General features: G+C 43.2%; 1 protein-coding gene across 7 annotated transcripts in view; it reads right to left on the bottom strand.

The window, feature by feature from the left end:
• Positions 1-25,375, bottom strand: part of rhbdd1 (rhomboid domain containing 1) — a 145,719-nt gene that overhangs the window by 76,623 nt on the left and 43,721 nt on the right. For all 7 annotated transcript variants that reach the window (XR_010975991.1, XM_068042497.1, XM_068042495.1 and 4 more), the window contains exon 6: positions 13,950-14,069. Coding sequence is in view for 6 of the 7 variants with exons in the window: in XM_068042497.1 (XP_067898598.1) it covers positions 13,950-14,069 (120 nt within the window). In the remaining variant the exon portion in view is untranslated. The remainder of the gene's footprint in view (positions 1-13,949; positions 14,070-25,375) is intronic.

Raw genomic sequence — 25,375 nt, 5'->3', positions numbered from 1 at the left:
CCGACACAGGGAGAACTTGCAAACTCCACACAGGCAGTACCCAGAATTGAACCCGGGTCGCTGGAGCTGTGAGGCTGTGGTGCTAACCACTGCGCCACTGTGCCGCCCAAATGTGGTGAGACCACATCTGGAGTACTGTGTACAGTACTGGTCTGCTTATTTAAGGAAGCATGTAAATGCATTGGAGGCAGTGCAGAGAAGGTTTACTAGACTAACACCTGGAATGGGCGGACTGTCTTACGAGGAAAGATTGGACAAGCTCGGCTTGTATCTGCTGGAATTTAGCAGAGTCAGAGGCGACTTGATTGAAACATAAGATCCTGAGAGGTCCTAACAGGGTGGATGTGGAAAGGATGTTTCCCCTTGTGGGAGAATCTAGAACTATGGGCCTTTGTTTAAAAATAAGGGGTCGCCCATTTAAGACAGAGATGAGGAGAATTTTTTTCTCTGAGGGTCGCGAGTCTTTGGAATTCTCTTCCTCAAAAAGGTGGTGGAAGCAGAGTCTTTGAATATTTTTAAGGTAGAGGTAGATAGATTCTTAATAAGCAAGGGGGCAGAAGGTTATCGGGGGTAGGTGGAAATGTGGAGTAATCAGTTCAACCATGAACTTATTGAATGGCAGAGCAGGGTCGAAGGGCTGAGTGGTCTACCCCTGCTCCTAACTTGAGTGTTCGTATGATCTCATTGAAAGTTACCAAATTCTTACAGGGCGTGACAGGGTGGATGTAGATAGGATGTTTCCCCTGTCTGGTAAGTCTAGAACCAGGAGACATAATCTCAGAATAAGGGGTATGCCATTTAAGACTGAGACAAGGAGGAATTTCTTCACTCAGAGGGTGGTGAATCTTTGGAATTCTCTACCCCAGAAGGCTGTGGAAGCTCTATCACTGAGCATGTTCAAGACTGAAATGAATAGATTTCTGGAGACAAATGACATCAAGGGATATAGACATAGTGTGGGAAAGTGGCATTGAGGTAGATTGACAAAGGTGATTGATGAAGGAAGGGCAGTGGATGTTGTCTATATGGATTTCAGTAAAGCCTTTGACAAGGTCCCTCATGGCAGACTGGTACAAAAGGTGAAGTCACACAGGATCAGAGGTGAGCTGGCAAGATGGATACAGAACTGGCTCAGTCATAGAAGACAGAGGGTAGCAGAGGAAGGGTGCTTTTCTGAATGGAGGGATGTGGCTAGTGGTGTTCCGCAGGGATCAGTGCTGGGACCTTTGCTCTTTGTAGTATATATAAATGGTTTGGAGGAAAATGTAGCTGGTCTGATTAGTAAGTTTGCGGACGACACAAAGGTTGTTGGAGTTGCAGATAATGATTAGGATTGTCAGAGGATACAGCAGGATATAGATTGGTTGGAGACTTGGGCGGAGAAATGGCAGATGGAGTTTAATCCGGACAAATGTGAGGTAATGCATTTTGGAAGGTCTAATGCAGGTGGGAAGTATACAGTAAATGGCAGAACCCTTAGGAGTATTGACAGGCAGAGAGATCTAGGCGTACAGGTCCACAGGTCACAAAGTGGCAACGCAGGTGGATAAGGTGGTCAAGAAGGCATGCTTGCCTTCATTGGTCAGGGCATAGAGTATAAAAATTGGCAAGTCATGCTGCAGTTGTACAGAACTTTAGTTAGGCCACACTTAGAATATTGTGTGCAATTCTGGTCGCTATACTACCAGAAGGACGTGGAGGCTTTGGAGAGGGTACAGAAAAGCTTTACCAGGATGTTGCCTGGTCTGGAGGGCATTAGCTATGAGGAGAGGTTGGATAAACGCAGATTGTTTTCACTGAAACGACGGCGGTGGAGGGGCGACATGATAGAGGTTTACAAAGTTATGAGCGGCATGGACAGAGTGGATAATCAGAAGCTTTTTCCCAGGATGGAAGAGTCAGTTACTAGGGGACATAGGTTTAAAGATGAGAGGGGCAAAGTTTAGAGGGGATGTGCGAGGCAAGTTCTTTACACAGAGGGTGGTGACTGCCTGGAACTTGCTGCCAGGGGAGGTGGTGGAAGCAGGTACGATAATGACGTTTAAGAGGCATCTAGACAAATACATGAATAGGATGGGAGTAGAGGGATACGGTCCCCGGAAGTGCAGAAGGTTTTAGTTTATGCAGGCATCAAGACTGGCGCAGGCTTGGAGGGCCGAATGACCTGTTCCTGTGCTGTACTGCTCTTTGTTCGTTCTTTGTTCTGGATGATCAGCCATGATCGAAGTGAATGGCAGAGCAGGCTCGACAGGCTGAATGATCTACTCCTGTTCCTATGTTCCTATTGCTCCATTTGAGGCTCAACCAGTGTTTTATAAAGGCTCGTGATAGCGTGCATTGTACTCTAGTCCTGGATTTATAAAGCCCAGGATGCCAAATGCCTTTTTCCACTGTCTCAACCTGCCCTACCACCTTCAATGATTTCAGCACATATATCCCCATCCCCTTCCTAACAGCACTGTGGGTGTACCTACAACCCAAGGACTGCAGCGGTTCAAGCAGGCAGCTCACCACCACCTTCTCAAGGGCAATTAGGGATTGGCAACAAAAGCTGGCCTAGCCAGTGACACCCACATTCCATGAATGAATAAAAAAAAAGTCTCTCAGTTCCTGCACCCTCTTTAGAATTGTACCCTTTAGTTTATATGGCGTCTGCTAATTTTTCATACCAAAATGTATCACTGCACACTTCTCTGCATTAAATTTCATCTGCCACGTCTAAGCCATTCCACCAGCCTAAAGGCCTGCTCAGGTCTGCAAATGAAACCCGGCCCGAGCCCGACACGGCCAGAGTCCTTTCATTTTTTCCCGCGTCCGAGCCGACCTCCGGAATAAAGTTGATTATATTAAAAACAGGTTGTGCTCTACCTAGGATGGAATCGCTTGCTGCAGACTAGCGCGGAGTGTTTCCCGCCTTGATGTCCTGGCTGTCACTGTGTCCGACCCGACCCCAAATGCCGGACTCTGAAGAGCGACCCAACCCGAACCCGACACGTCGTCGGGTCCCGTCGGGCTCGGGTCGGGTAGCCATGCTCTGTACCAGCCTTTGTCCTCTTGAAGTCGATCATTATCCTCTTCATAGTTCACTATACTTCCAAGTTTTGGGTCATCTGCAAATTCTGAAATTCTGCCCTGTACACTTTTGAAGTGTTATCACTGTTGTGATGTAGGAAACAGCAAGCTCCCAAAGCAGCATTGTGATAATGTTCAGAATCTGTTTTTGTGATGTTGATTGAGGGTTAAATATTGGACAGGACACCAGGAATTACTCATCTGCTCTTCTTTGAAATAGTGTCAGGAGATCTTTTACATCCACCTGATAAGGCAGACGGAGCCTCGGTTTAACATCTCATGTCCTGGAGTAGACTCAAAAGTGAGTGCGCTACCAACTGAGCCGCAGCGGACAAACTGAGATGGAAAGAAAGATTGGATTGAAAGCGAGCGCAAGAGCAGAAAGAGAGAAAGTGGAAAAAAATTACATTTTAGAAATCTCAAGAAAAATGTATTACCTGTAGGAGTAAGACTCCCCAGTTTCAATCGTTTCCTTTCTGGTCCAGGGAGGTTGAGTGACATTGCAAGAACACAAATCCTGCCATTAAAAAGGGTCTATACGTAACAGCCCCAACATTCTGTACTGAGCTTAATTCATATTTACTGCATAAATGCAACAATTTCTTGAAACTCACTGGGTGGTTGATGGCGAGCTCCTGTTTTCACGAGGCCAATGGCGGAGTGTCACAAATTGTTCAACAATTTGCTGTAATTCGCACCAAAGGGTATCTCTTCCTCGCCACAAACTGCATTCATATCAAACTTCATTCATATCAAACTTCCATTATTTTCCCAGCAAATTCTGGCCATTATCTCAAAGCAACCCCCAAATAAGCTATCATGAAGACACCTTCCATTGATGTCATGGCTCTCGTCATGACAATTTGACGAGTGCACAAAGTATTAGTTTGCAACGGCATGAAATAGCAAGACAGACAGATGAAGCTGTTACGAATGGTTGGATGGCCAACAAATAAATACAGGAAAGCAGTGTACCAAGATCCATGCTGCAATGTACAACCTCAGCTATTCCAATATGAAGCGTGATATTTTATTCTAAAAAGTGAGAGAACTGTTGCTGGAAAAAGCCAAGATATTAACAGAAGCAAGCAGAAAAATAACTGAGTCTCTAATGGCTGGCTGCATCACTAAGCTGATGATTGACTATGCTCTGTACTGCCCTAGATTCTGCAAGACTAGTTGTTATCTTGCAATGATCAGAACTGCTATGGAACAGGAATATTTTTTTGGATACTCATGTCATAAAAGTCTGGCATTTAAACTGAATTCAGTCAGAAGTGAAACAAGTCAAAAGGACAGACTGATCATGGTACCTTGTGCAAAAATGGATGGTTAGAGTAATGGTTAAAGTATTGGACTAATAGCTGTAGGATAGAATAAGGATGATGGGAGGAGGGGTGGGGGTGAGGTCTTCCAGCAGAATACATATACTGCGCTTGCACTACATACAGAATGGAAAGGGACTGGGAGCCTGTAGCTGCAGTTTGCAGCAAAAATAGTTCATTTTTATTACAATGAGGATGAGTGAAGAATACTGAATGATAGGGGAAAGAAAAGCTGACCCATGAAGAAGGGGGATGGAATGATGGGCAGAAGAGTAAATGTTGACTCAGCAAAAGGTGGCAAAACTCCAACTTCAGAGGGAGATAAGAACTGGAGAAGACCAATTTAGACAAAGAGAGAGAACCAACAGTTATAGGAGCTAATGAATAATTATAGTGCATACATTTATGTACTAACTATAAGTATGGGAGGTACCTGAAGAGCCAAGAGTTTCCCTATTTCAAGGCACCTTGCAACTTTGTGCTTAGAGGTTCCTAGCAGAGCAGCATTTTCACATGCACAATTCCTGATATTTGCTGGGGCCCTGATGGGAATCCCTTTTGAAATTAAATGAACTAGACTTGCAAATGTTTGTTAATGAAATACTAATAAAAAGTTGATAATCTAGAACATGAACTCAAAACCCACTATAAATATTTGTGAAATTTTAATTCAGTTTGAACTGGAAAGATTGGTGGCCATGATTGTCGTAAAAACCCAACTAGTTCACACTCCGTCATTTAGGGAAGGAAGTCTGTCATCTTGGCCTGGTCTGGCCTATATGCGACTCCAAACCTACACCAACATCATTGGCTTAACTGCCCTACGGAATTCCTTAGCAATGTTGTACCAGGGATGGGCCAAGAATGAATTGAAAAAAAATTGATAACAAGGAGGTAATCAGTTAAGAGCTAGAGGTGTTTTTATGAAATGAACATTGTTCTACTAATGGTTCACATAGAAGACAAAGCACAGAAACAGGCCATTCGGCCCAATAAGTCCATGCTGGCATTTCTGCTCTACTCAAGCCTCCTCCCATCCTTCTTCATCCAATTTCATTAGTATAGCCCTCTATTTCCTTCCCCATCATATGCTTATCTAACTTACCCTTAAATGCAATTATACCAATCGCTTCAACATTCTCACTATTCTCTGAGCAAAGAAGTTTCTTCTATTTGTTTTGACCGACTGCTCCAGTCAAAAAGGTCCCAATCAAAATATACGATTCTGATTTGGTGGGGGAAAACGCACTGTTAATTCAATTCCATCCCTCCACAGATCGCCCAACATATCATTTTAAACTTTCCAAATTAAAGACCCAGCCAAATTGTACCATGTGAACCCCCGAATGAGGCTAACCAAACCAGGCGTCTTTAAGTCAATAAATTAACTGTTTAATTAGAAAAACTAAATTCTTAAACACTACCAAGATATAAACAACATTTAAAATAGAAAAAATTAGAGTCCTTGCAGATTTACGCTCCTGCTGGATGTGGAACAGTCCAAGGTTGCTTAAAGTCCTCACAGCCGTCCAATGGGGTGGGGGCAAAAAAAAAAAAGGTTCTTCAAAAGTAGAACAGTCCATTGTCTAATCCCAAAATTGAAATTGTTGCTTTCCTTCTCCAGTGATGAATTTCTACAATTAACAACTTGCAAACACTTTTTAAGGAATCAATTTGGCTTTAGAATTTTTGAGGGATAAAAGATTGTCACAGTCTAACTTCCCTTCCTTCAGTTTAAAATGGTCAGAGATCTCCTTTCAGGTGCTAACACACAGCTGTGTGTCTATGTCCTCCATTAGAAGAGTCTGTTTTTCCACTATAAACCAGTTCAAAATTAAATTGTAACAAATATATTTCTCGATGCTCAGTCCGAGTGGCTGTATCCAAGGCAACCAGGATGCACCCTTTGAAGCTGGTTGGTTCCAACGGCAACCAAAATGCACCTCCTTGGTAACTCCTGAGGCCTGCTTGTTCTTAAAACAGTATTGATCCTTTGCTGTCTTAAAGACACACCATATATTTCCCGGAGGGAAAAAAAAAAGACAGGATCAGGACATATTCTCTATTTGATTACTTGAATATCTTATATTGAGCAGCCTCTAGTTTTGTTCTTTCCCACAAGCGGAAACACTCTGCATCTACTCTATCAAAACCTTTCATAACTTTAGAAATATTAGGTCACCTCTCAGTCTTTTTTCAAGAGAAAAAAAAAAGAGACCCAGCCTGTTTCATACTTTCCTGATAGGCATAACCTTGCATTTCTGTAACACCCTTGTAAATCTTTCTTGCACCTTTTCCAGTGCCTCTATAATCCTTTTTATAATATGGTGACTAGAATTATACACAGTACACCAAGTATGATCTAACCAAGATTCAATATGAGTTTAGCCCAACTTCCCTATTTTTCAATTCTATCCCTCGAGTGGTTGATATAGCAAACAATGTTCGGATAATCACCTCCCTGTTTATGAAATAGGTAAGTGCTATTAACATGGAGATGCAATTATACTGCGCATCCAGTTATGAATTTGATTTTTCTCTTCCTGAATGTAACCTTCCTAATATATCATGGACCAGGGAATTAACATTGCTAAACCCTTTTCTGCTGAATCACATCAGTGCATTTAATAAACTGCATTTCCAAATCAAGCTTTCAAGGAAACTTAGCTTCCTAACTATTCATGTTTATGAATGAATCTCAGTATCAGCTAATGTCAAATATAGCCATGTAACCAAAATTTCCAAGAAGGCATCAGTTAGTATATGCAAAGAAATGGTGTTCACATGACATAAAATGAAGTAGTTCAAATCGACTTATTTAAAATTAAAATTCTCACAAATGGTCATATAAATTGAATACACAATGACACCAGAGGAACATCTAATTTAATTCACATGTAAAAGGTTGCCTTACTCAAGGAATAAATGGGCAGAGTCCCCAAACTGATAGCCTGCCTCATTTCCAAAAGTCCTCCAACCCTCCTCTTCCTCTCCCCTCCCACCATCACAATCCTTCCAGGGGTGTGCAACACATGACATGGAAGAGTTTAAAAATGCAGAAATACTTGAGGAAAAATATAAAATTACTAACAGAATCATAGAATGGTTACAGCACAGGAGGCCGCCATTTGACCCATCGTGTTTGTGCCAGCTCTCTACAAGAGCAACTCACCTAGTCCTACTCCCCCGCTTTTTTCCTGTAGCTCTGCAAATTTTTTTCTTCAGATAATTATCCAATTCTCTTTTGAATGTCTCGATTGAATCTGCCTCCACCACACTCTCAGGCAGTGCACTCCAGATCCTAACCACTCACTGTGTAAAAATGTTTTTCCTCATGTTTCCATTTCTTCTTTTGCCAATCACCTTTAATTGGTGTCCTCTGGTTCTCAACCCTTCTGCCAATGGGAACAGTTTCTCCCTATCTACTCTGTTCAGACCCCTCATGATTTTGAGCACCTCTATCAAATCTCCTCTTAATCTTTTCTCCAAGAAGAACAGCACCAGCTTCTCCAATCTATCCACGTAACTGAAGTTCCTCATCCTTGGAGGAGGTCATTCTTGTCAAGGTTTTCTGCACCCTCTCTGCCAGATTAAACAGAGTTCTACACGGTTTCACTTTTTCTCTAAATATTTAAGATATTTCTGTTCCTAATTAAATTAGTACCCTGTTGATTATAGTCCCTTATTCTTGCTCATCTTCCATTCAGTTCCTCTTTTCCATGCAGTCACCAGCAAGTCCCCTGTGCAGGTCACTCCCCACATCACTGTATTAGTCCTCTGCTGCATTAATTGTCTGCAAACTTCGAAAGAAGCAATATGCAGGTTTACATTTCCATAACATTCACTGGAACTAATTAAGTCATTACAACTCTGGGGGACCACTTGAAATACAAAGCAAATATTTAGAAAACAAGGAGAGTGAAAACTGAGAGAAACTGTGCTATTCAACTGTAACCATAAGCACTCTTCAGTATTACTCTGCTGAAACAAGTACCTGTGTTTCCAAAAGATTAGTTCAGAGCCCAGTGAGATGTTGCCCGACTAAAAAGCAAGACAGACAGAGTGGTGCAGGGCAGTGGCTCTCCCCAAGGATGAACAGTGGAAAATAAGCAAGGCAAAATCCCAACGTGGAAATGTGGATCCCTACTTGAAAGACTGAGAAAGGTTGCACTGATAGAGGTCCAGGGCTTGTGGGAGGAATGTAGAAAACAGTACAGGGAAGAAACTTATTTACTCATTTATTTGGCACAACTTTGAGACACAACTCAGACACAAATGTTTCTTTTTCTATGCTGTAGCTCCTGAGTGAAATACATCAAAAAGGAACTCTCCAGTGAAGAAAGAAGCAGGATGGTCTTTAATAATTTAAAACAGTACAGCAATTCGGTTTCTCTTTGGCAAAACAGGTAAATAAATTCACTAATAGTAAACAAAGGCATTTGAAGGGCTTCCAGAACTAAATTGTGCTGACACATGCACTTGTCAAACCACATTCACTACTGGGGGGTGGGGAATATTCAAGTGAAAATTCTAAGTTTTCTGTGAATCACAGAGAAATAATTGTAATTCAGAGTGTACTATATAAATACATATATACAAAGGGAGTAGAGGAACATTGTTGCAAACCAGTAACGGAGTTACAATTTCTTCAACTTGCAAATGCACATTATGAATTATTTATAATTGGCAGTGTAAGTTTATAAAGTGCTTAGGACAAAGTATTACCTTTTTGCTTTAACAGCAAAGAGAGGCAAAATTGAATCAGACATTAAAGAAGGGCCTGATGGTCTGCATCCCAGAGTACTTAAGGAAATGGCCCTAGAAATAGTGGATGCATTGGTGATCCTCTTCCAAGATTCTATAGACTCTGGAACACTTCCTACAGATTGGAGGGTAGCTCATGTACCCCCACTATTTAAAAAGGGAGGTAGTGAGAAAGCATGGAATTATAGACCAGTCAGCCTGACGTCAGTAGTGGGGAAAATTCTAGAGTCCATTATCAAAGACTTTACAGCAGAGCACTTAGAGAACAGTGGTAGAATCGGCCAGAGTCAACATGGATTTACGAAAGGGAAATCGTGCTTGACAAATCTACTAGAATTCTTCAAAGGATGTAACTAGTAGAGTTCATGAGGGGGAGCCAGTGGATGTGGTTTATTTGGACTTTCAGAAGGCTTTTGACAAAGTCCCACATAAGAGATTAGCGTGTAAAATTAAAGCGCATGGGATTGGAGGTAGTGTATTGCGATGGATAGAAAACTGGTTGTCTGACAGGAAGAGTAGGGATAAATGGGTCTTTTTCCGAATGGCAGGCAGTGACTAGTGGGGTATTGCAGGATCGGTGCGAGGACCGCAGCTATTCACAATATACATTAATGATTTAGATGAGGGAACTAAATGCAATATCTCCAAATTTGCAGATGACACAAAACTGGATGGGAGGGTGAGTTGTGAGGAGGATGCAAAGAGGCTTCAGGGAGATTTGGACAAGTTGAGTGAGTGGGCAATTGCATGGCAGATGCAGTATAATGTGCATAAATGTGAGGTTATCCACTTTGGTAGCAAAGGAAGGCAGATTATCTGAACGGCTATAAACTGAGAGAGGGGAATATGCAGCGAGAACTGGGCGTTCTTGTACACCAGTCGCTGAAGGTAAGTATGCAGGTGCAACAGGCGGTAAAAAAGGCCTTCATAGCCAGAGGATGAGAGTACAGAAGCAGAAATGTCTGCTGCAATTATATAGGGCCTTGGTGAGGCCACACCTGGAATAGTGTGTGCAGTTTTGTTCTCCTTAGCTGAGGAAGGATGTTCTTGCTATAGAGGGAGTGCAGCGAAGGTTTACCAGACTGATTCCTGGGATGGCGGGACTGACGTGTGAGGAGAGATTGAGTCGGTTAGGATTATATTCGCTGGAGTTCAGAAGAGTGACGGGGGATCTCATAGAAACCTATAAAATTCTAACAAGACTTGACAGGGTAGATGCAGGAAGGATGTTCCCGATGGTGGGGGAGTCCAGAACCAGGGGTCATAGTCTAAGGATACAGGGTAAACCTTTCAGGACGGAGATGAGGAGAAATTTCTTCACCCAGAGAGTGGTGTGCCTGTGGAATTCGCTACCACAGAAAGCAGTTGAAGCCAAAACATTGTATGTTTTCAAGAAGGAGTTAGATATAGCTCTTGGGTCTAAAGGGACCAAAGGGTATGGAGAGAAAGCAGGAACAGGTTACTGAGTTGGATGATCAGCCATGATCATAATGAATGGCGGAGCAGGCTCGAAGCGCCCAATGGCCTACTCCTGCTCCTATTTTCTCTGTTTCTCTGCAAGTTCTTATTTGAAAACTAAACTCAACCATATTTTAGATGCAATTGGTACTAAAGGGTTTTATTTTTGTTTTAAAAACGTAGAATTCTGTGTTTTAAAAAACTGAAAATGGATTTTTCAGTGGACATTGACACCTGCAAATAGCTGAAAGTTTAGCAATGTTTTGAAAAGGAAGTTCAAAACAAAAGCTGAATTTTATAAGTAGTTTGAAAGGAAACTGAAATTGTATACAAGGACAGGAAAGCAAGCAATTTCAACAAAACCAACAAGGGGTTTGAACTCCTCAGACCTTTGAACCCTCTAAAAAAAAAACTGAGTTAGACAAAGAGCAGGTTTTGAAATGTGGCTCTGACCTGCCTGGAGATTAGAGGAAGACCCAGAAAAAGTGTTACCTCTCTGTAAAAGAAGCCTGCATCCTTGAGAAGAAACCCCTGTATGTCAGAGATAGCAGATTCCTATTGCCTCCTATCTCTGAAGAATCCCTGCATCAAGTGTGGTTCCTGTTGTCTCCAGTGTATTAAGAAATCCTGAAATCTGTAGAAAGCTTCTACTGCTATACTTCTGTCAGACCTAAGCAGACCTGTTGCTACACCCCTGCTGAAAGCCCTATGTGAAGCCTGCTGCAGTCAAATTGCCTTGAACGCCTACCCATCAGACTGTTCATCAACCTTACCTGGACAGACTTTGAGTGGCATCTGACTATTTGACTCTGGGACACCTCACCAAACTGAAAAACTTCCTACCAGTGCGTGACAACCCAAGTTATTTTATTATTCCTTCTATTCCCAACAGCTGCAAACTAAAAAAATCCTTTTTCCCCAGTTTTTTAAATTTGTGTGTGTGCATGAGGGCTTGCGAAATAAGGAGTTTTTTGTATATACATTTATCTCATTATTGGTTAAGACCAATTATTGGTTTATTAATAAATAGTTGATGTTGTTGATTAAAGAAATATGGTTGGTGTGCTTTATTCTGGGGGACAAAGAGTATGGAGTTGGCTGGTTTTCAGTAAGTGGGAAAATTTAATTGATATGCTGTGACCTGTGGAGAAGTGGGACTGAATTAACAATGCACTCCTCCCACCTTGGTCGTAACATTGGGAATCTCCCTTAAAGCAGGCATGAGGACAGCCTTTGGAAAAAATTGGAAGGGCTAAACCAAAGACAGAATGGAGCAAAGCACATTGTTGGAACTGTCAAGAGCTTTACCTCTAACTCATGCTGATTGGGAATGTTTGATGCTGGGGCTAGATTTTAAAAAGTGTGGGTCCAATGGCAGCACTGATGTCCCTTGCCTTGATAAGCAAATGAACTCAAAAGAAAACATGCAAAAGCATGAGCGTGGATACAGAATTCCTCTGCAGCTCACACTGAAACACTGCTGTATGTAGTAAAGATCAGTAGACTGCAGCATCAAATAAAATCTGTTGGTGTTTTAACCATCTCCCCCTTCCATCCAATTCTAGAATATTTAAGCAAAAGCTCCGGTACCTCAGAAGTACACAGATGGTACCTAGCAGTATTGAATTGGCCCAATGCAGAGAGGATCAAAGAAAAAATTATAATGAGCTTGTTTTTGTTTAATATCTTTTACTGCAATTCTACCAGTTAAATGTTATAATGTTGAAGCAGATATTTTTTCAATTGCACCAGAGAATGTGTTTTAAACAAAATACATTTAAAGGCATGACTCTCTGCAGTTTCTTAAATTTGTGGTGACAACAGAAAACACTATTGTAGAAACACACACTAGTCATGTATTGCCTTGTACTTTTATGGATTTGGTCTGGTACCCAGTTTTCAGTGAATGGACAGAATATACTATCCCCATTTACAATACTATAAATGCTTCTGATAAGGCTGAAGATGTTCATAATGCCATTAAATTCTGAAACAATCCTGTTAATTTATTTGATAGCAGCCCTCCCAAAACAATATAACTTTTGCACCAGCTTTAGGTATTGTACACCACAGATGCAGAAACCTATCAGATTATCTGCAGAGTAAATGTGTATAATGAACAACTGATCACTACAGAGAAAAATATTTTTTAAAAATACCATCAACAGTCTCACCATCAATTACAAAGAAAATGGAACATTTTCTCCATTGGGCCTGAAGGAACATTATTCTAAGGTTAGGGGAATTAAATAAAAGTCTCCAGTATTTCAGCCAATTTGTATTCCATGTTTGATGTACTAGATCCAAATGTATTAAGTTTTCTTATAGATTACCTATTACAAAAACAAATGCAGAGCATTACATTAAAGTTAGTACGGTGATTGCAGATGCTTTTTTTTCTATTCATTTGTGGGATATGGGTGTCGCTGGCTAGGCCAGCATTTATTGCCTATCCCTAACTGCCCTTGAGGTGGTGGTGAGCTCCCTTCTTGAACTGCTGCAGTCCTTGGGGTGTAGTTACACCCACAGTGCTGTTAGGAAGGGAGTTCCAGGATTTTGACCCAGCGACAGTGAAGGAACAGCGATATAGTTCCAAGTCAGGATGGTGTGTGGCTTGAAGGGAAATTTGCAGGTGGTGGTGTTCCCATGCATCTGCTGCCCTTGTCCTACTAGGTGGCAGAGGTTGAGGGTTTGGATGGTGATGTAGAAAGAACCTTGGTGAGTTGCTGCAGTGCATCGTGTTAATTGTACACACTGCTGCCACTGTACATCCGTGGTGGAGGGAGTGAATGTTGAAGGTGGTGGATGGGTGCCAATCAATCTCCACTTGCTTGGATGGTGTTGAGTTTTGAGTGTTGTTGGAGCTGCACTCATCCAGGCAAGTGGAGAGTATTCCATCACACTCCTGACTCATGCCTTGTAGATGGTGGACAGAGGTGAGTTATATGCGGCAGAATTCCCAGCCTCTGAACTGCTCTTGTAGCCACAGCATTTTTGTGGCTGGTCCAGTTCAGCTTCTGGTCAACGGTAACCCCCAGGATGTTGATAGTGGGGGATTTAGCAATGGTAATGCCATTGAACATTAAGGGGAGATGGTTAGATTTGAGTTGGTCATTGCCTGGCACTTGTGTGGCGTGAATGTTACTTGCCACTTATCAGCCCAAGGGCCCCTACAAGCTGCTGATTACCATAGCAACAGGAGCATGATACCTTTGCAGAGCTGTATTTAATGAAAGTAAAGAATTTCAAAAGAATAAAACAAGGATATAAAAAGTCAGGTTAAGAAAAGAATCTGACCCCTGGACATTATATATGCATCACACAACATACCATAGTCATTTAGACTTGTCCGTATTGCTGCTTCTAATTGTTCGTCTTCAGTCATTCTAGCTGTATAGTTTGTCCTGTAGTTTGAGGCATCATAACTAGAATCATTGTAACCAGAATATCCTAGGGTTTGCAAAAACAGACAACGTCTAATTAGGTCAATATATGGTTATGGGGAAAAAGAAATCAGACTATGTTCATTTTTTTTAAGCTTAAGGCATAATGAGTAAATAGTATTGACAATACTGGAATTTTTTTGGGTGCAGAAGATATATGAGAGTATAGTCATTATATAAAACTAAACAGATAAGCAGGTAACTAAATGATAAATGTTGACCAAAACAGCAGGAGAAAATCCCCTGCTCTTCAACGAATGCCATGGAATCTTTTACATCCACCTGAGGGCAGATTGGGCCTTGGTTAAGGTCTCATCCAAAAGCCAGCACCTCTGATAATGCCGCCCTTGCTCAGTGCTGCACTTAAGTGACAATCTAGAGTTTGTGCTCGAATCCACAAACCTTCTGACTCGGGCCAGAGCTGACACTGGTTGTAAAGATGTGCAAATTTGTTGTAAAGATATTCATGAAGGACAGACCAATCTAGTAGAAACTCCCTTGGCAGAGTCAGAAGGTTTCCTACCAGTAAAATTTCAGTTATATAAAAAACACTCCACTAATCACTTTGCATTCATAATAGTCCTGCCTCGGTCTTTGGGACTATAATGGATCTCATTGTTTGAGTGGGTTGTGACAAAAGTAGGAACATAGGAACAGGAGTAGGCCATTTTGTCCCTAGAGCATGTTGTGCCATTCAATGAGATCATGGTTGCTCTGTGACCTAACTCCATATATTCACCGTTACCCCATAACCCTTAATACCTTTGGATAACAGAAATAGGATTTTTATCCTTGGCTTTGCATGACTTCCCAGTACTTAGTGTAAATCTTTATTAGAAATGTCAATCAGGAAGTGTGACCCAAATGCATTCTTGTCACATCAATGTCTGGCTGCCCAAAACAGTCTATTCTTTAGTCCTGCAGAGTCCCACAGAAATATTTTATGTGAATTCATCTTGAGGACAGCAGTCAGTGAAGCACTTTGGAACATTTACATTAAAAGGTGCTAAACACAAGTTGCTGTTTTTTTTTTAAAAAACACATGCCATGTTTAGAGATGTAGTCTGACTTTCACAAAAAGAATCTGAGCAATCTTCAAAGGACATTACTTACATCAGAAGGATTCAATATATAAATGACAGGCTTTGTGGCATTCTTCAAATTATCTACTCATCGTGTCACAGCCTGTGACAGGTGGATACAGCACTGGAAGCAGTGACCCTATGTATGTATGCACCACCACAAGACTTGAAGATGTTGCTGATAGAAGCTGGAAGAAATATAGACTCTGTCAACAGGCAACCCAGTTTGAATGCAATGCAAGTTGGATGGTTGTGCGATATAGTCTTTTAGCTGCTTGTGCATTGTTACAAATATGGGTCAGCCATGGATATCTATTTGGCCAGCAAGACACTCATATCACTTTAAGGGAGCATCAGTCAGTCCTTTAAACTACCCATTATCTTTTGCACAATATGATTATCCAGGAATGTAACAATAGCACCCTCTTTTGATCAGTTCTTCAGGTCTTTTACACTTGCATTTATGCATTTGTCAATGGTGGACCACTAGGTAAGGAGAAGCTTGATCCATTAAGATGCTTTACTTCACAGTAAGGTGAACACACAGAAAAACAGATTTACTTAATCCAAATTGGCAAAACTTATCTTCATATAACGATATAAACAGAACGAGCATAGTTCAATGAGCAAGCTTACTTGACTCAAGCAGAATGACTCTTTTGCATTCTCACAGCCAAGTGCAGAGCTTCCCCTCCCTGTAGGTTGTTTATTATTAAAATCCTTCTCACTACAGTCTGGTGCCTGACTTCCTAAGTGACTTTGTCCATTTCTTTTTTGTTTGCACAACAAATTGGGGGTTAGTTTCAGATTCCTCCCCTGACTGGGACTGGCCAGCAGAGCTGTGACTGAAGTCGATGACCTTTGTTGACCTAAAGTGTTAACTCTGTTTCTCTCTCTGCACATGAAGACCTGCTCAGTATTTTCAGCATTCTCTGGCCATAACTTTATGTTGGACAGCAGGCCTCACACACCAGTCGAAAAGTCAGTGGTGAGCCCACCTCCTCTGGGCCGGGGAAGTCAGGCCGGGATTTTTCGCTCCGCAGGCTCTCAATTGGTCTTGGGTTGGACTTCCACCTCCTTGAGGCTGGATGTCCCGCCTAATGGAGTTGCCAGCCAATCAGCGGGCCAGCAGCTCTTCATCCCAGCTGCACCACTAGGAGCCACTGCTGGAACTACACCCAGCCATCGGAGGCAACAGGAAGGACGGCCCCGGAATTCAAGTAAGATTTTAGGGCCTCGCCGGGGTCAGCCCCCGCAACATCCCACTCAATTTCACGCCCGTCTGCACGTTGGGGGGTCGTTAAATTCCAGCCTCGGTTTTTATTTTGCTTTTGTATGTGCTGCGAATCAAACCAGTTCCTGTGTTCTTTCCTTTGAAACTACCTTCAAGTGAAGTTCAACAGGAAGGGACAATCTATTCTACCACCCACACCCCCACTCCCAGGGCTGGATCTTGTTTTCCCGTCGCCGGGAGCGTTGGTGAGTGAAGAAAATGGCAGCCGCCATGCATGGGCCATGCGCTATCATTTTGCATCCGGTAGCGACTTAGCATATGCACGGCATCGCCCCCCCACAATCATGTGGTGGGGGCACCCTCGGCGATGCCATTCACGGGGTCACTTGATGAAGGAGCAGGTTCTAGTGCCATTTTTAAAAGGCTGCCAGTCCTGCAAACAGCACAACATAAACGCAGAGTTGACCCCTTCTCCACCTCGGTAGTGCCAGCTTTCCCTCAATGGGAAACTGAAGACGCGCGAGTGCCACACGTCACGCTGACGATTGGGAACTGAAGGCAAGATCGCTGTGGGTTACATTTTAATTAATGTAAAGCTGTAATTTAAATATGCAAATTCAGGTCCTGACGCAGAGTGATGGAGGGGACACAGAGCCTCCCCGCTGCCAGGAAGGTCGGGCTCGGCAATTCCAGCATCGGGTTCTGTGGCTGGTCACTGCCTCTCCGATTCTCCGCACTCCCTCTTCCTCTTCCCTCTCACCCCTCCCCACCCCCCCACACCACAGAACCTGACGTGAGGCTAGGAGCAAAATCCAGGCCCCGGTGTGTATTTTTGAGACACTCTTGGCTGAGATAAAACTGTCCTATTATTACTAACAATTCTGCGGCAATGGTGTCAATATCTGGCTTTAATACACATTTGGCAAATGCCAGCAGCCTCTAGCCTTCCTGTTTATATTAGCGCCAGTGTTTATAAAAATACACTTAAAAGTAAATTCTCAAATTCTTAGTGAAGAAATGGTCAAAAAATCCTGAGATGGAACAATCATTTTATCATTAGTTCTAGTCTGCATGATGACAGAGGTGTAGTATTTTCTGCTATATAGGGTAATGTAACAGAAAAATGTGCTAGGCAGCCTCTGTATTCTCTAGCATGCAGTCTATTACAACTGAGATTAGTTGTTCAACAGGGCTACAATAATTCATACAAAAATAAGGGCTGGTACAAGTTGAATCTTTGGAATTCTCTACCCCAGAGGGTTGCGGATGCTCCCTCATTGGATATTTTCAAGGCTGAGAAAGAGATTTTTGTTCCATCAGTGAAATCATGGGATGCAGGGAAAGGGAGATGGGGAAATGGAGTTGAGGCAGATGATCAGCCATGATTCTATTGAATGGCAGCAGAAGAGGCTTGAGGGTCTGTATGGTCTACTCCTGATCCTATTTCATATGTTCTAAGTTCATTAAAAAGACTTGATCTGCTCAGGGAAACCATCATCAAGCTAGTTACACAAGGAAAAATTGCTGGGAAAAAGCTTGAAATATAGATCAATGTAGCAGAATCACCAAATTAATTCTGAATGATGAGAATGGAGATCAAAAGAACTGATGTCTTTATTTAGAGGGGGACGGCAGTGTGGCAAGACTTTTGGTAGGAACTTGGGTTGCAGTCCAACAGTATTACTAATATGCTAGAAAGCAATGATTGATCAGCTTCTGGATTTTACTTACCCACAGCTGATATCAGAGAAATAAGCAGAAGAGTATCCCAACCTAATAATTTGAGATTGTATGAATCAACGGTCTCGAAAGCAGGTTACAGACGTTCGTGAAGAATTGGAATCAATTTTCAAAGGGGGACAGCATTAAATGTCGCCACAACCTTAGTATAACTAAATGAAAGGAAGGTTGCTAAAGGATCCAGAAGGGACATGATAGATCATAGCTGCTGCTCTATGGACTTGTATAGATCGAGATTCGAGTCACATGGAAATAAGGCAATGCTTTAATATGAAGCCAAAAGCTCCTTAGCAGAGCACAGCACCACTGGACAAATTTCTACTTAATGGGGCTAATTCAGTTAAGTGTAGAGGCTTAAACTTTAGCTTCATCCAAGGTAAGTATATAACATGATGAGGGAAGTGTAATTTTTTTGCCTTGGATGGATAAGCCTCCAGAGGTTGCAGAGAAGATTTACCAGAATGGTTCCAGGGATGGGGGAATTTTAGTTACAAGGTTAGGTTGTAAAATCTGGGGTTGTTCTCCCTAGAGCGAAAGAGATTGAGGGGAGATTTGATAGAGGTGTACAAGATTATAACAGGCTTAGATAAGTTAGACAAGGAAAAACTGTTCCCATTAACTGATGATACAAGGACTAGGGGACACAGGTTGAAGATTTTGGTCAAGAGATGCTGGGGAAATGTGAGGAAGAACTTTTTTTTAATGCAGTGAGTGGTAATGATCAGGAACTCGCTGCCCATGAGTGTGGTGGAAGCAAAGACAATAATTTCAAAAGGAAATAAACTTGCTGGGCTACGGGGATCGAGCGGGGAATGGAATTGACTAGATGGCTCCGTGGAGATCCAACATGGACACAGTGGGCCGAATAACCTCCCTCCCCCGATTTATCTTGTGACCTTGAGCCCACCTATGTACTGAGATAACTCACAAAAGGTCCTTGAAAGTAGTGATGGCTCACCAACTTATTTAGACAGCACTTGGAAGTTCATGCTTTCAGAAATCAGTCAATGCCAAGGCATCCACACCAGCTGATTTTGGAAGATCTCCTACTTCTTTCTGAAGGTCTGTCTGTAACAGTGGTTCTCAAACTGGGGTGCGCAGAGACTTTCCAGGGGGTACATGAAATATTCTCTCGAGCGGATGACAGAGTGTAAAATGCAAGGGAGAAAGAGAAGGAAGACGATAAAGGCAAGCCGTCCACTTTGTATAAACTAAAGGTAGTTAGTATTTGTCCCGTACATAGCTGACAAGAAGCTGAAGCTCCTGGCTGCCATGGTTTTCAGCGGTGAGTCTTGCATTTAGAACATAGAACATTACAGCGCAGTACAGGCCCTTCGGCCCTCGATGTTGCGCCGACCTGTGAAACCATCTGACCTAAACTATTCCACTTTCATCCATATGTCTATCCAATGACCACTTAAATGCCCTTAAAGTTGGCGAGTCTACTACTGTTGCAGGCAGGGCGTTCCACGCCCCTACTACTCTCGGAGTAAAGAAACTACCTCTGACATCTGTCCTATATCTATCACCCCTCAACTTAAAGCTATGTCCCCTCGTGTTTGCCATCACCATCCGAGGAAAAAGACTCTCACTATCCACCCTATCTAACCCTCTGATTATCTTATATGTCTCTATTAAGTCACCTCTCCTCCTCCTTCTCTCCAACGAAAACAACCTCGTCCCTCAGCCTTTCCTCGTAAAACCTTCCCTCCATACCAGGCAACATCCTAGTAAATCTCCTCTGCACCCTTTCCAAAGCTTCCACATCCTTCCTATAATGCGGTGACCAGAACTGCACGCAATACTCCAGGTGCAGCCGCACCAGAGTTTTGTACAGCTGCAGCATGACCTCGTGGCTCCGAAACTCGATCCCCCTACTAATAAAAGCTAACACACCATATGCCTTCTTAACAGCCCTATTAACCTGGGTAGCAACTTTCAGGGATTTATGGACCTGGACACCAAGATCTCTTTGCTCATCTACACTACCAAGAATCTTCCCATTAGCCCAGTACTCTGCATTCCTGTTACTCCTTCCAAAGTGAATCACCTCACACTTTTCCGCATTAAACTCCATTTGCCATCTCTCAGCCCAGCTCTGCAGCCTATCTATGTCCCTCTGTACCCTACAACATCCTTCAGCACTATCCACAACTCCACCGACCTTCGAGTCATTCGCAAATTTACTAACCCACCCTTCTACACCCTCATCCAGGTCATTTATAAAAATGACAAACAGCAGTGGCCTCAAAACAGATCCTTGCGGTACACCACTAGTAACTAAACTCCAGGATGAACATTTGCCATCAACCACCACCCTCTGTCTTCTTTCAGCTAGCCAATTTCTGATCCAAAGCACTAAATCACCTTCAATCCCATACTTCCGTATTTTCTGCAATAGCCTACCGTGGGGAACCTTATCAAACGCCTTACTGAAATCCATATACACCACATCCACGGCTTTACCCTCATCCACCTGTTTGGTCACCTTCTCGAAAAACTCAATAAGGTTTGTGAGGCACGACCTACCCTTCACAAAACCGTGCTGACTATCGCTAATGAACTTATTCTTTTCAAGATGATTATAAATCCTGTCTCTTATAACCTTTTCCAACATTTTACCCACAACCGAAGTAAGGCTCACAGGTCTATAATTACCAGGGCTGTCTCTACTCCCCTTCTTGAACAAGGGAACAACATTTGCTATCCTCCAGTCTTCCGGCACTATTCCTGTCGACAATGACGACATAAAGATCAAGGACAAAGGTTCTGCAATCTCCTCCCTGGCTTCCCAGAGAATCCTAGGATAAATCCCATCTGGCCCAGGGGACTTATCTATTTTCACACTTTCCAAAATTGCTAACACCTCCTCCTTGTGAACCTCAATCCCATCTAGCCTAGTAGTCTGTATCTCAGTATTCTCCTCGACAACATTTTCTTTCTCTACTGTAAATACTGACGAAAAATATTCATTTAACGCTTCCCCCTATCTCCTCTGATTCCACACACAACTTTCCACCAGTATCCTTGATTGGCCCTAATCTAACTCTAGTCATTCTTTTATTCCTGATATACCTATAGAAAGCCTTAGGGTTTTCCCTGATCCTATCCGCCAATGACTTCTCGTGTCCTCTCCTTGCTCTTCTTAGCTCTCCCTTTAGATCCTTCCTGGCTAGCTTGTAACTCTCAAGCGCCCGAACTGAGCCTTCACGTCTCATCCTAACATAAGCCGCCTTCTTCCTCTTGACAAGCGCTTCAACTTCTTCAGTAAACCACGGCTCCCTCGCTCGACAACTTCCTCCCTGCCTGACAGGTACATTCTTATCAAGGACACGCAGTAGCTGCTCCTTGAATAAGCTCCACATTTCGATTGTGCCCATCCCCTGCAGTTTCCTTCCCCATCCTACGCATTCTAAATCTTGCCTAATCGCATCATAATTTCCTTTCCCCCAACTATAATTCTTGCCCTGCGGTATATACCTGTCCCTGCCCATCGCCAAGGTAAACCTAACCGAATTGTGATCACTATCACCAAAGTGCTCACCTAGATCTAAATCTAACACCTGGCCGGGTTCATTACCCAGTACCAAATCCAATGTGGCATCGCCCCTGGTTGGCCTGTCTACATACTGTGTCAGAAAACCCTCCTGCACACACTGGACAAAAACTGACCCATCTAAAGTACTCAAACTATAGTATTTCCAGTCAATATTTGGAAAGTTAAAGTCTCCCATAACCACTACCCTGTTACTCTCGCTCCTGTCGAGAATCATCTTCGCTATCCTTTCCTCTACATCTCTGGAACTATTTGGAGGTCCTTGATTAACAATGCCACACCCCCCCCCCCCTACTCTTTTACCATCTTCTCTGTTCTTACTGAAACATCTAAATCCCGGAACCTGCAACATCCATTCCTGTCCCTGCTCTACCCATGTCTCCGAAATGGCCACAGCATCGAGATCCCAGGTACCAACCCATGCTGCAAGCTCACCCACCTTATTCCGGATGCTCCTGGCGTTGAAGTAGACACACTTTAAACCAAGTTCTTGCTTGCCAGTGCCCTCTTGCGTCCTTGTAACCTTATCCCTGACCTCACTACTCTCAACATCCTGTACACTGGAACTACAATTTAGGTTCCCATCCCCCTGCTGAATTAGTTTAAATCCCCCCAAAGAGCACTAGCAAATCTCCCCCCCCAGGATATTGGTACCCCTCTGGTTCAGGTGAAGACCATCCTGTTTGTAGAGGTCCCACCTACCCCAGAAAGAGCCCCAATTATCCAGGAAACCAAAACGCTCCCTCCTACACCATCCCTGCAGCCACGTGTTCAACTCCTCTCTCTCCCGATTCCTCGCTTTGCTAGCACGTGGCACGGGCAACAACCCAGAGATAACAACTCTGTTTGTTCTCGCTCTAAGCTTTCTGCTTAAGGGGAGGGCAGGTAGGAGATGAGCTGCTACAATGATACCCCGGGGCATTCAATTTAAAAGAGCTGAACTCCAGAGGTGAGGTGAGAGTGACTGCCCTTGACATCAAGGCAGCATTTGACCGAGTATGGCATCAAGGTGCCCTAGCAAAACTGAGGTCAATGGGAATCAGGGGGAAAACCCTCCACTGGCTGGAGTCATACCTAGCGCAAAGGAAGATGGTTGTGGTTGTTGGAGGTCAATCATCTGAGCTCCAGGACATCACTGCAGGAGTTCCTCAGGGTAGTGTCCTGGGCCCAACCATCTTCAGCTGCTTCATCAATGACCTTCCTTCAATCATAAGGTCAGAAGTGGGGATGTTCGCTGATGATTGCACAATGTTCAGCACCGTGACTCCTCAGATACTGAAGCAGTCCGTGTAGAAATGCAGCAAGACCTGGACAATATCCAGGCTTGGGCTGATAAGTGACAAGTAACATTCGCGACACACAAGTGCCAGGCAATGACCATCTCCCCTTGACATTCAACATCATTACCATCGCTGAATCCCCCACTATCAACATCCTGGGGGCTACCATTGACCAGAAACTGAACTGGACTAGCCACATAAATATGGTGGCTACAAGAGCAGGTCAGAGGCTAGGAATCCTGAGGCGAGTAACGCACCTCCTGACTCCCCAAAGCCTGTCCACCATCTACCAGGCATAAGTCAGGAGTGTGATGGAATACTCTCCACTTGCCTGGATAGGTGCAGCTCCAACACTCAAGAAGCTCGACACCATCCAGGACAAAGCAGCCCGCTTGATTGGCACCCCATCTACAAACATTCACTCCCTCCACCACCGACGCACAGTGGCAGCAGTGTACCATCTACAAGATGCACTGCAGCAATGCACCGAAACTCCTTAGACAGCACCTTCCAAACCCGCAACCTCTACAAACTAGAAGGACGAGGGCTGCAAATACATGGGAACACCACCACCTGCAAGTTCCCCTCCAAAAATCACACCATCCTGACTTGGAACTATATCACCGTTCCTTCACTGTCGCTGGGTCAAACTCCTGGAATTCCCTTCCTAACAGCACTGTGGGTATACCTATCCCAAATGGACTGCAGCGGTTCAAGAAGGCAGCTCACCACCACCTTCTCAAGGGCAATTAGGGATGGGCAATAAATGCTGGCCTGGCCAGCGTCGCCCACATCCCACGAATGAATAATAAATAAAAAAATTTGGACTTATATAGTGTTACGACCAGGTGAGAAAGGGGTCTAGGGGTTCCCTCTTAGCCTTTGCCTGTTTTGACCGTAACAGGGTTTAATTTTTTAAAACACCATGTTTTTAGCTGCCCATCAGTGAAGCCTTGTTTGCCGCTCTCCAATTGTAATGGCAAAGAAAATCAACCAGAAAGGTTTTCTTAGATGTAAACAAGAAAGGTGTAAGTTTATTAACCTTAAAACTGTAATTCGGTTAAAACTACTAAAAAATACACGACGCGTCTACGCTAGCAAGCGTACACGATAAACACACACGCAGATAGAGACAGAAAAGGAGAAAGAATAAAGGGAAAAGGTTTGAAGCAGTAGCTGGAGTTCATTTACTGTCTTTTGAGTTCAATGTAAAGTCTTTGGTTGCAGTTAAATCTTACTGCCTCATTGGGGCCCAGTGTACTCTTTCAAACTTGTTTCGATGGTTTTCTGTCTTGGCTTAGTTTCTTCTGTGGGTCCCTGGCTTTGCATGAAAGGGAGAGAGCGAGACAGGGAGTTGCTATCTTCCTTCAAGTTCAGTTGCAGTCTGACCTCAAACTGTTCTGTGAGCACAATTCAAAACTCCAGCTTGGCCAACAGGTTAGTCAACCCCTTATTTGCAATAACTGCACCTGCAGTTTGTGGACTGTCCATCTTAGCAGACACCCTCAGTGTGTGTTGTGGGGGGGGGGGAGGGGAGGGCGGCTTGGGGAGATGGAATACTGGCTTTTTACACATTCAATGTCTGGTGATCCAAATCCATTTGGGTTAACTGAATCAGGGAGCAGTTCCATTGTCTTCTCCAGGCAACTATCTCTTAAAATGCAAATGTTTCCAGCCACTGTCCTTTTAAAATGCAGGTACAGCCATATTTCAGTCCAGTAAGAGTTTAAAAATTAATGCTCCATATGGTGAAATTAATATGCCTTATTCTTGGCAGGTGGGGTTCCCATCACAATAGTAAGTGCCATTATAATGTTGCCTGGCCTGCTGAGTATTTCTAGCATTTTCTGTTTCTAGTAATCTCTTATTGATTTGATTCTTATTAGATATTTAGCTGCATGCGCAGTGTCACTATTCTTTTGCTTTCTTTGGCTGGACAGCAAGCCAACTCAAAAGAGCCCCATGACAGTGAGACTATCCTAGAATTCACAGCATTGGTAAAAATCATGATTTACCATCACACTGCAGGCAGGATAGTGATGTTAGGTAGAAAGTGAGGCTGTGATATACAAGACCCACATAAAATTCTAGGAGTTGATCGGCTTCCACCCATGCAGCAAGTGCAATCATGAGGCTCGTTACAGATAGGAAAAATAATATAGACAAGACAATGGCTGAAAACAATAAACCAAATGGATTTGCCTAGTAGATTGTTTTAAGAATTTTATTTTATTTATTTATTTAGAGATATAGCACTGAAACAGGCCCTTCGGCCCACCGAGTCTGTGCCGCCAACAACCACCCATTTATACTAACCCTACAGTAATCCCATATTCCCTATCACCTCCCTACACTAGGGGCAATTTATAACGGCCAATTTACCCATCACCTGCAAGTCTTTTGGATGTGGGAGGAAACCGG

Source organism: Heterodontus francisci, chromosome 11, assembly GCF_036365525.1.
Source record: "Heterodontus francisci isolate sHetFra1 chromosome 11, sHetFra1.hap1, whole genome shotgun sequence".
Taxonomy (NCBI): Eukaryota; Metazoa; Chordata; class Chondrichthyes; order Heterodontiformes; family Heterodontidae; genus Heterodontus; species Heterodontus francisci.
Note: the sequence above shows the minus strand (reverse complement) of the source record. Positions and strands in the feature narration are given on the sequence as shown.